The sequence below is a fragment of the Rhinatrema bivittatum genome, chromosome 10 (genome assembly GCF_901001135.1).
Source record: "Rhinatrema bivittatum chromosome 10, aRhiBiv1.1, whole genome shotgun sequence".
In the NCBI taxonomy this organism is placed as follows: domain Eukaryota; kingdom Metazoa; phylum Chordata; class Amphibia; order Gymnophiona; family Rhinatrematidae; genus Rhinatrema; species Rhinatrema bivittatum.
In genome coordinates, this window is record NC_042624.1 from 23,568,396 (window position 1) to 23,584,005 (window position 15,610).

Consider the following 15,610-nt stretch of genomic DNA (forward strand, 5'->3'; position numbering starts at 1 on the left):
ACTCCCACAGAAAACCACAGGAAGATGTAGGCAGGGCACAACAAAAATTAGGAGCCCCAGGAAGCCCACAAAAATTCTCCAGACTACATTTCTCAGAGGGCCCAGCCTCTCCCAGGACACCTGGGAGCCTAAATAGGAAGTGACCAGGCAGGAGGGGGCATGGCTGGGGCTTCCCAGGGGTAGCTTAGGTGATTTTGATTGAGGTGGGACAGAGGCCCAGGTGGAGGAAGGAGAGTGCAGAGAACAACCAGAGCGGATGGAGGTAGAGTTATGGACCGAAAGAGAGGAAAGGCCGGAGCTGATGGTCACCGTAGAGGAAACAGGAATGAAGGCGAGATGCCAGGCTTCAGCTTTTAGAATTCAAAGCCTAGAAAGTTGCAAAATGCAGAGGGAATCTTCTAGATGCATGATGACATCTGCGTTCTGTGGGAGGCTGAAACCAGCAGAGCTTCTTAAGTGGGGTCTGTGGAAAAAAAGACAAATCTGTTTTCTACTGTGAACTTGACTGAAAAGGGAATCCACTCTATAGCAGCGCTCTGAGCCTTTGCAGGCACTGCTGTGTCTCCGGGACAAGCCAGTCTAAAGAGGAAAAAAACAAACCCTGCGCTTTGTTTACTACTTTGGACTTGATAGAAAAAACAGCCGCTCTGTAGCAGGGCTCTGTGCCTTGGCAGGCCCTGCCATTTCTCTGGGACAAGCTGGTCAGAAGATGAATAAAGCTGTTTTGTTTTGTTTTTTACTTTGAATTTGTCGCAAAAGGGAACCACCCTATAAGCATGCTCTGGACATTTGTAATACCCCTCATTACACTACGGGGAAAAACGGATTTGCTTCCTTTGTTCCTGAGCTAGGCAATAAAGAAGGCCTGTGGTTTTTTCTTGTGCCCAGCTGGAAAGGGGCTGGTTCTCGAGGATATTCTAAGCCGGTGAGCGGCTTGGCAGTCTCCCTTAAGCCACCCGCGGCTGAAAAGCACTGAGGTCAGGGGCTTCCTTCAGGAAGGGTTTGGGCTTCCCTCTCTCTCGCCCTTTGTGGGAAGTCCATTTCAAGAGGTTTTGTTTTCTTGCTGTTACAGTCATCATCAGTCTGTCTGGAGAACGAGGAGCCACTGCTGACTATCCAGCATGGCGGTGCCCGTTCTAACGGGCTTTGGGGTAAGCCAGAGGCTTTGGCAAGAAGGTGTAGAAGTAAGGTTTGCACTCATGCCACCTCTTATTCCCCGAATATAGAGGAGTCCAGAGGTCAGTGTGAGGGACAGGTAAGGGGCGCAGCTCCGCGATTATCACAAGCATAGACGAACGTTGTAATCCTGACCAAATGAAAAACCTTAGCGTCTTTAGTGGTTTCCAACAAAACTCTTTACCGATAGACTGCAAAGTGACGCACTAAAGTCTTTACAGCTGATTAATTCACTTTTAGATGGTATAAGTGCTTCTAGTAAGTTTTGTGCCTTCTTGCAATCTTTCTCAAGTTTAAGATGATAAATCCAATTGCGTTGTTTCTTCAGAGTTTTATATTTCTTCCTTCTCACTAGCACAGGGCAAGATAAGGACTTCCCTCCCAATGTAGGTGAAATAGCAAAGATGGAAATTATTTTATAAGGTCATTTATTTCCTACCTCCTCCAAACTGACTTCTCTCACTCCTTAATCTCCTGACATAGTACAAGTCCTTCTCCTCATCTCCTTTTCAGTATCAGGGTGATACCTTTTGCTCCTCTTCTCCAAATCTCCACTAGATGTACCTCGGGCCCTGGATGGGGACCAGACTCCTCTCCTCTCTTCTCTGTTTCCATTTTCCTCTCAGGATGGCTGAAAGTCATCCACTTCTTGGATCTTGATGATCTCAGATTCCTCTTTCATGAAGGGAACCTCTCTCCAATTTGATGGTAGAGCAGAAAATAACTTAACTGAGTCCCAAGTTACAAATATACAAATATATAAGGGATTGGAAGGATGGAAACTCCCATCCAACTAAAATGCTCCATGGAAACACCAACTCCATTAATAGAAACATCAGAGGACAGCTAAGGCCTGCTACCTCTCCAAAAGAAAATAGAGAATCCACAAGGTAAAATGATGGTCAGGCTCTATAAGCCAGAAGGACACATCCATTATTAGCTTCCACATGGGGGAGCTGTAAACACACAAGGTTACTATTATCAATGGTATTTCCTGACTATATTTTAGTAGAGAGCTGACAGAATCCTTACATATGTTTGTCTTTTTCTAGATTATAAGCTCCATGGAGCAGGGACTGTGTCTTATCTGTACAGCACTGCATACATGTAGTAGCACTTTAGAAATTTTAAGTAGCAGCAGCCTACCAGGGAAGCTGAGGGTGTTGCAAAGAGGAAGATGAAAGAAAGAGGAAGTGATGTCACTGTAGGCAAGAGACTGTATTGTACTGTAAAGAGCCTGCAGCTGCCTCAGCGGCCTCATGAAGGGAGGGATCTGGACAACCAGATTTACACCTCACGGGCACTCAGACCAAGCACACACAAGGGTAACAACCCCCCGGCTCGGCCACCTCAACCAGACAGAGAAGAACCCTAAAAGAACAGGTGCAACCAAAAAGATGGAAAGTGACAGCCAACAAAAAGAAGATGAAGGAGCAGCCAGGTGAAGGCTGCACGAGAGAGGAGTCTGTCGTGGGACAGAACAGCCAAAAAAGCAAGGGCCAGTCAAAGGATGACTGTGTTAAGCCTGAAGCTACTATTCCAGATGTGCATAGTCCTGTAGAAAGACTAGAGAAACTCTGACTTGATGTATGGCTTAGAGAGTGGCAGATTACAGCCTTTAAAGGGAGTTACTGGCTATTGCATACAGCTGTATGCCCTCCTGTATTATAAAAGCCTCTTGTATAAGTAAGGAACCCTGCTGTCTCACGGAAGGAACAATGTTTTCTGTGAAGTAACACACTGAGAAAAGGAAGGAAGGACAGTTTCTCCAAGTTGGCCTGGTTGCTTGGCTGTTTTAGACTTTCAAGAAGCAGTCCAGGCTATGGTAGGAGCAGAGTCCTGCCACCATAAGTCCATCCTGCCATTGTCTACCTAAGGTACTCCCATTTCAACAAAATTGATACTTGAAATCCAGGACCCTGTCTTTGATTGACTCATCTCTGCGTTTGCTCTTATATTAAACCATACTGTCTGATAATCAAGCCTGCTGTGGGCTCTGCTCCCCTCATTATATCCCGCCATTCCTATGATCCTCTACAAACCTCCTTCTCCAGTACAATCCACCTCCCGCCCCCTCCACTGGCAAGAGGATAGCAGAGCTTCTCGCCTGTGTCTGCCTCCTCCTCTGCCAGCTTCACTAAAGTTTTGCAAGACTGCATGGTCCTAAGTCAGATCTCAAACTGAAGCCTGCAGCAGAGAGGACAAACAGGTAAAAAGTACTGCTCTCCTGCTGCCAGTGGGAGAGAAAGGGGAGAGGACTGAAGCACAGTGACTCTTAAATTAAATGACCAAGGGTGATTGCCCTTAATCTCCTCTTCCCCCACCATCAAGTATGACCCTGAATGGCGCACAGGTGACCACCTACTCAGGCATGGAAAACAGTTTCCACATCAATACTGACCCCCATCCTTGGGGGTTCTGTTACCATTTGCTTGAGGACGGTCTATTGAAGGGAGGGCAGGATCTGTTTACTTCTGTTTTTGAAGATGTGCAGTTCCGATCGACATTCAGCAGATTAAAATCTCCTACTAGCAATATCTTCCCTTTCAATGTAGTCTTATTTTTGGTTCTCCTATTCTGGATCGTCTCCATCCTGTCTTTATCCCAGAGGAGGTATTGATGACAAGGACAGTGGCAGACTTCAAGAAAGCCTAAAATAAATACAGAGGATCCCTAAGGGGCAAGAAAACGGCAATAAGGGGCACCGGGCAGCCCTCACTGAGTGACGACTGCGACCCAGGGCAGCAGTGTTTCCTGGAACTATATATCTGTATGGAACTATATATCTGCATGGAACTATATATCTGCATGGAGCAGCAGTTGCAACCCTAACGGGGGGGGATTGGAGGCTGAGTTCTGTGTGGGAATTTGATCCTCTTTGGATAAATGCATGTAAAATCACTGCTGGGCAGACTAGATGGACCTATTTGGTCTTTATCTGCTGTCGTTTATTATATTCTGTCTTTGACGTAAATCTTTATCCTGTTCTTCTGCCTGGGATGGAGATTTATATACTGTGTATATTACACCAATGTAAATGGAAGTGCCTTTCCCTTTTCCAACACAACTTACTGTGACTCCTTCCTCTGCACACTCCCTGCATTTTAGTTACTTAAATCTATGCATGCTTTTTTTTTACATAAAGTGCTACTCCCCCTCTTCTGCGATAGCTCGTCCTTCTTGAGCAGACCATAGCTTAATACGGCTGCATCCCAGTCATGGAATTCATTTCACAATATTTATTTGTTTATTTATTTATTTATGAACTTTTCTTAACCGACATTTGTGAACACATCATGCCGGTGTACAATAAACAGAAAGGAAGAAAATTACAATCAACAGGGGAGGGGGAGGTGGGGCAGACAAGAAATTGCAGAGAGAAGAGAGGGGGTTTGGAGAAAGTAAAGAGATGGAAGGCAGTAAAGACTGAAAATATAGGAACTGCATACAACTATATACAATGGAATTATATACATCTACATACATCTTATGTGGTACTATATATCTGTAAGCATCATCTCAGTCAAGGTTGTTACCATATCTTTGTGACAAGAACAATATTTAGATTTTCCTCTGCTACAAAGGTTTGCAAATCTGGGATTTTATGTTCTACTGAGCATTTGCATTCTTAACCTTCCAGATATTTCTCCTTCCCTTGCCTTCTCTCCGTATAGCTTCATACCTGCCCCCAGTCCTCTCTGTTACCCACTGGAGCTTTCTTGCAGAGTTTAAGTCTGAGTCTTGAACTCTCTATATAACAACTTCAATGATGTGGTTTCAACTTGCCTGACTTATTTACAAGCAAACTATTTACCTGTTGCTACACAAGCACAATTTGAACATTCGCACGTTTTAATTATCTGTGCTGAGCCTGTTGGACTCCGTTTCAATATTCTGTTCCACACTTCACAGATTTCAACAGATCGCCTTAAAAACATTTCTTCTAGTATGGGTTTAGCTTGGAGTTTTGGCATCACAGATCTGAATCCGACAGGCAATCTTACCGAAGCCTCAGATAATACACCTTGAGAATAAAGCTCCAGAATTTGAAAGCATGCGGCTTCTGCCCAGCTTAGCCAAAGCAAAAAACATCCAACTCACTCTGTACTGAACACTTCCCTTAGAAAGTACTACCCTGGGCTAATCCTCTTCCACCATATAGTATGGTTTCACTTTCTTGTGTGTGTGTCTCTCTGTGTGTTAGGAGGATCCCTTTTACTCACTGTTCCATGTTGCTCACCGGCTGGAAACTGATGGGGGAAGATCCTCCCAAGTGCTCGGATCTTCTCCAGAAAATTGGCATTATCTCTCTAGCCATTCCTCCAAGGGATCCTGTCTCGCAGCTCCATTCACTGTACTTGATCACACATGCTGCTTCCCACACTAAACTCCAGCTCAAGAGCAACTTAACTGAACATACTGGAGTAGATATTCAAAGCTGGTTGTGTAAGTAACTTAGCCAATTAGAATTTATCTGGCTGAGTTATAATGTGTATTCTGCAGCACGGTGAAACCGCTGAATATACGTGTATATATACACACTTAGGGGTAGGTTTTAAAAGGGTTACGCGCATAAGTTATGACTAAGTTTAGATCTGCTCTATGAGGCATCTAAACTTACATGTAGACATATGTGGCTAAGTCCGAATATTGGTAGTTAGCCATATAAGTTCTACAGCTAATTCGCTCTGCCCCCAATCTGCCCAGTACACACATACTTTTTGTGCATGTAACTTTCAGCTGTATAAAGGACTTATACAGCTAAGTGGCAGCCACTGAATGTAGGCGGACACTACTTAACGCACAAGTCCCACTTATTTGGCTAAATAGCACTGAACATGCTTTGAATATCGGGCCCACTGCCTCTAGAACATGCTCGCACCATCTCTTGGGGCAGTACTACTAGGGCTTGAAACACAGAGGTTCACACTCTCTGGGGCATGCCATGTGAGAGGTGCAACATCTATAACCAGTTGACGTTGAGACCAAGGCAGATATTTTGCTTTCTCTTCAGCTCTAGCAGTAAAAGTGAAAGGAAGGACTAGATATCTGTATATCAGTGAAGCCAGCTTGCGTATGTAGCAGGTGCTACATACACATAAGTGCTAGAAATGCACGTGACAATAGGGTTTGGGCGCACTGGAAAGTTTCGTTTTTTGAGGGAAGGCCAACAGTATCTGTGAGGATCTGACATGAGTATTGCACTGGATCTGACAGCTTAATCATCATTATAGATATGAACTGGACAGTTTGGTGAGGAGAAACTTGGAAGGCTGTAATAAGAAGGAAACTAAATGTTTAGCAGCTACTTACCTGTGACTGCTTTTGCTGGATGAGCTGCAGGACTTCATGGGCAAGTCGATAGTCTTTAGATCGTGCATCAGTAAAGACATAGATAAAAGATCCAGGAAGTGAAATTTCCAGGGCAATTTTTATTGCACCAATGCTCATCTCAGGACAGTCACCTCCACCCTATTCATCAAAACACAAATAATCCACACTTAGTATATTTCAATCGCAATTATATGACAATTATAGCATTATTATTAGTCATAACAAGTACTATTAAATATTAGGGATTTGGAGAGGCAAAAGTTTTGTTTTGGATTATTCACTTGTTCTGTAGGTCATCTCCATTTGTTTCATTAGTTTTATATGAAAAACAACTTTTGTTTATTTGTTTCATTGCTTTTGTTTCCTATTAAAGTCAATGGGGGAAGTAATGCAGCTTCAAAATTGGGGTTTCCTAATCAATTCTAATGAAACGTTTGAGGAAACAACATCAGAAGGGGGAAGAGAACTCCAAGGCACCAAAACTATGGCAAAGTGGCATCAAAAGTAGGATGAATAGCCTAAGGCAACATAAAATGGGTAAAAGGATACCAGCGGTGGCAGGAGTTCTCCAAGGCACCATGAGAGAAGCAAAGCAGCAGTAAGAGAATCAAAGATACCCCAAGTCTTCAAAAGAGGGCACCAACAGTGGCATGAACCCCAAAGGCAACAAGAAAGGGAGAAAGTGGCACCAAGTGTGACATGAACATCCTAAGATACCATGAAGAGGGGAAAAAGTAGCAAAGATGCAGAAAAAAAAACCCCAGGCACCGACAGAGGGAATCTTCAATACAGAAAAAATCTTTGATGTTTGAAGGGACCTAATGAGAGTCTCTTGCACATGGAAGTTTTACCCCTAATGCAATGGACACAAAACATGGATCCATGTTAAATTTATCTTTTATTATGCAAATAAAAAATCTTTTAAAACTATAAAGTAGACATTACAGTCCTATGGTTGTAACTAGTAGAACAGGTACAGTATTAGTGCTTTGATCTTGCATATAACAGTCCTTGTTTAGAAAGACACATCACATTTTTTAAGAATGTGAGCAATATTTTTTAAGGTTAGAATTGATAGTAACATAGTAATGACAGCAGAAAAAGACCAAAATGGTCCATCCAGTCTGCACAGCAAGCTTCCCAAGGTAGTAACTGCCACTCCGTGCAGGTTACCCCCATGTTTCTCTTAAGGGTAGTAACTGCCGCTCCGTGCAGGTTACCCCCATGTTTCTCTTAACGGTAGTAACTGCCGCTCCGTGCCGGTTTAGCTTTTTTATTTATTCCCATCCTCTAGCCTTTTAGGGATCCACAGTGTTTATCCCATGCCCCTTTGAAATCCTTCACAGTTTTAGTCTTCACCATTTCCTCCGGAAGGGCGTTCCAGGCATCCACCACCCTCTCCGTGAAGAAATATTTCCTGACATTGGTTCTAAGTCTTCATCCGTTGAGTTTCAAATCGTGACCCCTAGTTCTATTAAGTTGTTTCCAGTATCAGTTCTTACACTATCATTCCCCATTCCAACAGGTTAGGAAGCATTTTGCAGACTCTAGAATAGAGGAGGCCAGCATCCCAAAAAGGAACTTCATGTTCAGTTTAGTGGGGGGAGGAGGAAGGGGTGTCCAGTGACCCTAGAGAAAGCTTGAGCTTGACCTAGGACGATGCGAGGGGTCCTGGCTTCAGAGGGGCTGCTTTTGCATAGATAGGGATTCACAATGCTAAGTAACCCTTGCACTCTGAAATGTTAGCATGAGGGGTTTGACATGCACAGTGTACACATACTAAAAGGCCTTTTGCTGTGGGTCTTTAAGAATGTTCATGCTGTGCACACCATTAACTCAGTGATTAGGAGACTAGGGGTAATATTTAGCATGAGTGCGAACCTTGAGGCTGATTTACTAAGCAGGAAAAAGGATAGCAAAGTCTGCTTTGTGCACAGACAATGTAAATGATAAGTGTAGTTTTACACTTGCAAAATTGTATTTAATACTAATTAAGTTGCTGAGATATACAATTATGCAAATCAGCTCTTTAACTATTAGTACTTAGTAAAGCTCTGTGCAAAGTTTTCTTTGGAAAGCCAATTTCACAATAACTACACCTCAAAGAGGCACATTTAAAGCTTTTGCAGAATTTCCTGTAGAAAATCTACACATGCTGTTTTTCCACTGGCCTAATTTGCACATAAGTCCCAATAGAAAAATAGTATGCAACCATGCCCAATTTCACAAATAGGGGTAGATTTTATAAATTTGCGCACACACGTACTTTTGTTCACGCACCAGGCGCAAACAAGAGTAAGCAGGATTTCAATAGATACGCGCGTAGTTGCGAGTAACCATTAAAGTCCAGGGTCGGCGCGCACAAGGCTGCCCAAAATCGGCAGCCTGCGCGCCGAGCCGTGCAGCCTGCCTCCGTTCCCTCCGAGGCCGCTCTGAAATCGGAGCGGCCTCGGAGGGAACTTTCCTTCGGCCTCCCCCCATCTTCCCCTCCCTTCCCCTCCCTAACCCACCCCCCCTGCCCTATCTACACCCCCCCTACCTTTGTTGCGAAAGTTATACCTGCTCGAGGCAGGCTTAACTTGCGTGCGGCGGGCAGGAGGCCACGCCCCCAGAACGCCCCGGGCCGGAACCATGCCTGCGGCCCCGCCCCCAGATGACGCGCCGGCCATGTCACGCCCCCCAACATGCCCCCCCCCCGATGAAGCACCGGTCGTGACACGCCCCCGACATGCCCCCTCAGGAAAGCCCTGGGGCTTTGTGCGCGCCAGAAGCCTATGCAAGATAGGCTCGGCATGCACAGGGGGGGTTTGGGGTAGGTTTTCGGGGGTTACGAGCGTAACCCTCTGAAAATCTACCCCATAGTGTGCCATGCCTATTTGTTTAAAATATAGGCCTTCTTGTTTTAGAGTCAGGTTTAGTGATCAGCTTCTATGGCTTTAAGGGGAAATATTGAGAATGATGCATTACCCACAGACTTTGAACCAATTTTTAAAGGAAAAGTACATGTGTACTTTTCCTTTGAAAATTGTCAAAGGGTAAAGTAATTTCAGAGATTTGCACCTGCTTTTTCTGGCCAAAACTATGTGCATTGTCAATTCTCCCAAACTAACCTAACCCCCAGGAATGTCTCCAAAAATATGTGGGTAAAAGCATGTGCGTTATGGAACTGTAGGCATACAGAAGTCTACAAAATCATGAAAAGACTTGAACAAGTTAATGTAAATCAGTTATTTACTCTATCAGATCATAGAAGGATCAGGGGGCACTCCATGAAGTTAACAAGTAGCATAGTTAAAACAAATTGAAGAAAATTATTTTTCTTTCAGCATATAGTTAAGCTCTGGAATTCACTGCCAGAGGATGTGGTTATAACAGTTAGTGTAACTGGGTTTAAAAAAGGTTTGGATAAGTTCCAAGAGGATAAATCCATAAACTATCACGGTAATTAATAAGCAATAATAGCTTGTGATTTATCTAAAGTTTGGGTACTTGCCAGGTTCTTATGGCCTGGATTGGCCACTGTTGGAAACAGGATACTGGGCCTGATGGACCCTTGGTCTGACCCAGTCTGGCATGTTCTTGTGAGCAATTTTCAGAAGGTCTATTTACCAAAATGAATAGATTTTGAAAATTGTCTACTAAAACAGAAACAAAGATTAAGAAAAAGTCCATCTATGAGGGAGGAAACTAATTCTCAATGGATGATTAAAATACTGACATTGTTCATCTTGACCATTTCCGCTGTTTATCCCTGAAAATGGCTGCAGGTTTGGAACCCAAATAAACGTAAACAGATGAAAGCATTTTATTCTGATAGTCTCAGAGTCCCTTTGTTTTCCTAGTTGTAATTAAAGATACATGCTTTCATTCCAAAGGTAAAAACAGGAAAAAAAAATCTTAGGGGTTAAAAGAGGTGACTTAAACAAATAAGAAGTAGATAGGAAGTAGAGTAAAATAAAACAGCCAAGCTATGATGAGTAACAGAGGCTGAACTGCCACATGAAACATCTTCGGGGAGAAGGATTTCAAAGCAAAATATTTTCTTTCATTGTAATAATGTTGGACCGACATAAAAAATATCCTCCATATTTCCAGATTGCTTCTAGCTACACTTCTCCACCTCCCTCCATACCCAACCTGCCTTATTTATTTATTTGTAAAGTTTATAGACCACCCATCGACATATTATTACTTCTCCTTTTATTCATTGTCATCATTTGAATGGAATGGTAAAAAAAAAAAATATGACTGGTAACTATGATTTTTCACTGCTTGCATGAGTCAAGTCGAGCTTTCTTGCATCTCTTTACGAGTTGTGTGGACTCAGCTTTTGGCTGCATTTCAAAGTCCTAGAATTCCCTCCAGCTTTACAGTTATTGGCTCACTTTTTTTTTTCTTTCTTTAAATTTGCTTCTGCTTTTTGTCATCAGAAACCAGTTACCCTGTGCATTCCAGAAAGATTTGACAGCGTTTGTAGAACTGTATGCAAGGGTCAACAATTGGTACAAAATTAATTTTGCAACAAACCAGTCATGAACAAAACGTAGTTCCAGCACAGCTAATTTTGCAGCTTGGTGCCTTGGTCTGCCGTTATATGACTCTCCCAATCCTCAACTGTCATGATACGCAGGATATGTCCTTCCCCCTTAGATGACGCTTTCCTAGATATATTAAAGGTTTTTCAAGGTCACTGGAAAATAATTATTTTGCACTTTTCAAGTAGATTTTTATAGTACTCATAAAATGGTCATAAAATTAGTTAGAACATAAAACAGTTCTCATTCAATAAATCTAGCAGTGTTTTTCATGTTCTACAAATGCTTTTCTTCTCGCAATTCTACTGTCAGCATTAAATGTTAAAATCATTTAGAAGGTCATGTTCAGAGAGCATGCAAGGCAATTTTCAAAGGGAAATGCCACATGGAGTTTCTCTTTGAAAATTCCAAGAGACACAGTGCCGTGCCCTTTTTCCCTGTAGAGGGGAATGACAGTTTATATAACCCCGTTTTTGAAGGCTTGTTGCTCCTAAGGGCACACAACTAATTTATTTTTTTCAAGGGCTGCTCCAGCTAACTATTTCATCCCACACTGAATCTTAATGGTCAGACAGATGATGAAATGCTAAGAGAAATCAGGGAAGCTAACCAATTTGGCAGTACAATAATAATGGGAGATTTCAATTACCCCAATATTGACTGGGTAAATGTAACATCAGGACTTGCTAGAGATATAAAATTCCTGGATAGAATAAATGACTGCTTCATGGAGCAACGAGAGAGGGAGCTATTTTAGATGTAATTCTTAGTAGAATGCAGGATTTGGTGAGAGAGGTAACGGTGGCGGGGCCACTTGGCAATAGTGATCATAACATGATCAAATTTAAACTAATAACTGGAAAGGGGACAATAAGTACATATATATCACTAACACTAAATTTTCAAAAGGGAAACTTTGATAAAATGAGGAAAATAGAAAAAAACTGAAAGGTGCAGCTGCAAAGGTTAAAAGTGTTCAACAGGCATGGACATTGTTTAAAATACAATCCTAGAGGCGCAGTCCATATGTATTCCACACATTAAGAAAGGTGGAAGGAAGGCAAAACAATTATCTTCATGGTTGAAAGGTGAGGTGAAAGAGGCTATTTATTTAAGCCAAAAATCATCCTTCAAAAATTGGAAGAAGGATCCATCTGAAGAAAATAGGATAAAACATAAACATTGTCAAGTTAAGTGTAAAACATTGATAAGACAGGTGAAGAGAGAATTTGAAATGAAGTTGGCCATAGAGGGAAAAACTCATAATTAAAACTTTTTAAAATATATCTGAAGCAAGAAACCTGTGAGGGAGTTGGCTGGACCATTAGATGACAGAGGGATTAAAGGGGCTTTTAGGGAAGATAAAGCCATTGCAAAAAGACTAAATGAATTCTTTGCTTCTGTGTTTACTAATGAGGATGTTGGGGAGATGCCAGTTCCGGAGATGGTTTTCAAGGATGATGAGTCAGAGGATCTGAACCAAATCACTGTGAACCTGGAAGATGTAGTAGGCCAGATTGACAAACTAAAGAGTAGCAAATCACCCAGACCAGATGGTATGTATCCTAGGGTACTAAAGGAACTAAAAAATTAAATTTCTGATCTATTAGTTAAAATATGTAACCTATCATTAAAATCATCCATTGTACCTGAAGACTGGACGGTAGCCAATGTAACCCCAATATTAAAAAAAGGCTCCAGAGGCAATCCAGGTAACTATAGACCAGTGAGCCTGACTTCAGTGCCGGGAAAAATAGTGGAAACTATTCTCAAGATCAAAATCATAGAGCATATAGAAAGACATGGTTTAATGGAACATAGTCAACATGGATTTACCCAAGGGAAGTCTTGCCTAACAAATCTGCTTCATTTTTTTTGAAGGGGTTAATAAACATGTGGATAAAGATGGACCAGTAGATGTAGTGTATTTGGATTTTCAGAAAGCGTTTGATAAAGTCCCTCATGAGATGCTTCTAAGAAAACTAAAAAGTCATGGGATAGGAGACAATGTCCTTTCGTGGATTATAAACTGGTTAAAAGACAGGAAACGGAGTAGGATTAAATGGTCAATTTTCTCAGTGGAAAAGGGTAAACAGTGGAGTGCCTCAGGGATCTGTACTTGGACCGGTGCTTTTCAATATATTTATAAATGATCTGGAAAGGAATACGACGAGTGAGGTTATCAAATTTGCGGATAATACAAAATTAATCAGAGTTTTTAAATCACAAGCGGATTGTGATACATTACAGGAGGACCTTGCAAGACTGGAAGATTGGGCATCCAAATGGCAGATGAAATTTAATGTGGAGAAGTGCAAGGTGTTGCATATAGGGAAAAATAACCCTTGCTGTAGTTACACGATGTTAGGTTCCATATTAGGAGCTACCACCCAGGAAAAAGACCTAGGCATCATAGTGGATAATACTTTGAAATGGTCGGCTCAGTGTGCTGCAGCAGTCAAAAAAGCACACAGAATGTTAGGAATTATTAGGAAGGGAATGGTTAATAAAATGGAAAATGTCATAATGCCTCTGTATCACTCCATGGTGAGCCCGCACCATGAATACTGTGTACAATTTATTTATTTATTTTAAAACTTTTCTATACCGTCACTAAGTTATATACCATCGCAACGGTTTACAAATAGGCACATAGACTAAGGTTAGTAAACCTAGGATATTGTACATTCTAACAGGTGCCAATAAAGTTCAGTTACAATTTCATAAATAAAATCATTATTTGAGTAATGTTGGTCAAGTCCAGGTATATTATTGAGTTACAATTCTGGTCACCGCATCTCAAAAAAGATATAGTTGCAATGGAGAAGGTACAGAGAAGGGCAACCAAAATGATAAAAGGGATGGAACAACTCCTCTATGAGGAAAGGCTTAAGAGGCTAGGGCTGTTCATCTTGGAGAAGAGAAGGCTGAGGATAGGACAGCAGTCCTTAAACGAGTAGATGTGAATCGGTTATTTACACTTTCGGATAATAGAAGGACTAGGGGGCAGTCCATGAAGTTAGCAAGTAGCACATTTAAGACTAATTGGAGAAAGTTCTTTTTCACTCAGCGCACAATAAAGCTCTGGAATTTGTTGCCAGAGGATGTGGTTAGTGCAGTTAGTGTAGCTGGGTTCAAAAAAGGTTTGGATAAGTTCTTGGAGAAGTCTATTACCTGCTATTAATCAAGTTTACTTAGGGAATAGCCACTGCTATTAATTGAATCAGTAGCATGGGATCTTCTTGGTGTTTGGGTAATTGCCAGGTTCTTATGGCCTGGATTGGCCTCTGTTGGAAACAGGATGCTGGGCTTGATGGACCCTTGGTCTGACCCAGCATGGCAATTTATGTTCTTATGTTTTTAATCCCTGGGGGGAACACTTCTTATGGGGGGGGGAACTCTCACTTATGGCCCAAATGATGGAAAAAAGTAGCCAGTTTGTGTGTTGTCATTTGGTGTGTAGTCATTTGGTGTTTCCCATGAGGTGAGAGGATGTAAGAACTGTCTTCTTGAATTTGTGCGGGAGACCGAATGGTCCTGAGATATTAGAAATGACAAGAAATTGAAGACGCAACTTGAAAAAGGCTGCAACAGCATAAGCTGTGCCTTTAGAAACACATTGCATTGTTTTTTGACAAGACGGAACTATACGATGGTGTGATCTTAGGCTCCTGATGAAGCTGGTTACAGCGAAACTTCGGCCGCCGTAGAGCCGCAGTTTTAGCTTGTCATTCCGTCTCTTACAACGAAGTCACTGCATCTTTGGAGATTCAGCAAGACCGGTGTTTATAGACTGTGCCTTTGTACGAGACTTTTTAAAATCAGTCCGGTTGGTCTTTCAAAACTACAACACTTGAAAAGTAACTGCAAGTGATTGAGAAGTCCGGGCGCTCTTTGTATAATATTAAGAGACGCCGTCTGGCTTGCTGATGCAGTTACTTTTTTCTATCTCTGATGGGGTTTGTCAAGCAATGCGCATTTACATGTTGCCAATTAGTCTTGAAGTTAAATAAAAAATAATAAAATAAAAAACAAAATAAAAAGTAATATAAAATAAAATAATAATAATAAAAACAACAATAGATTTATTATATTAACAAATAGAGCAAAAATTTTTCTATAATTAATTAGCTCCCCTTTTTTGTGAGTTGAGAGAACTCAGATAGGACCAGGTCTGGGTGTTAAAATAAAGTTTACTGTTTAACACTCAGAAATTAAAGTCCATTATCCAAAAGTGTGAATTTACATCTGACTGATGATATAATTCTGACTAGGTAGGTGTCCTTTTTCAAGACCTCCAGGTAGAGTCCATGGTGATTTTTTATATGCAAACTCTAAGCAGCTGTGAGGGAATCCGAGTAGAGGGGTGTTGCGTCCGTCAGTCTCAGATGGCTTCGCTTGACATGCCTCACCTCTATTTCAGCCTTCTCCACCAGCCTTGGAAGAATGACGTCCGTAGCGTATCCTTTCTGCACCCGGAGCGGCTTTGGTGCTGCGTCCCACCATGTTAACCTGAGGCCTCCTAGGGCGCGCGCACGCCTCACGTCTTATAGCAGTGTTGGCGC

At 41.9% G+C, this 15,610-nt stretch overlaps 1 protein-coding gene across 1 annotated transcript in view; it reads right to left on the reverse strand.

Annotated features, from left to right (window-relative positions):
- HMCN1 (hemicentin 1) overlaps positions 1-15,610 on the reverse strand; it is a 688,208-nt gene that overhangs the window by 519,941 nt on the left and 152,657 nt on the right. The window contains 1 exon segment of the mRNA XM_029617466.1: positions 6,490-6,648. Within this exon segment, the coding sequence (XP_029473326.1) occupies positions 6,490-6,648 (159 nt within the window).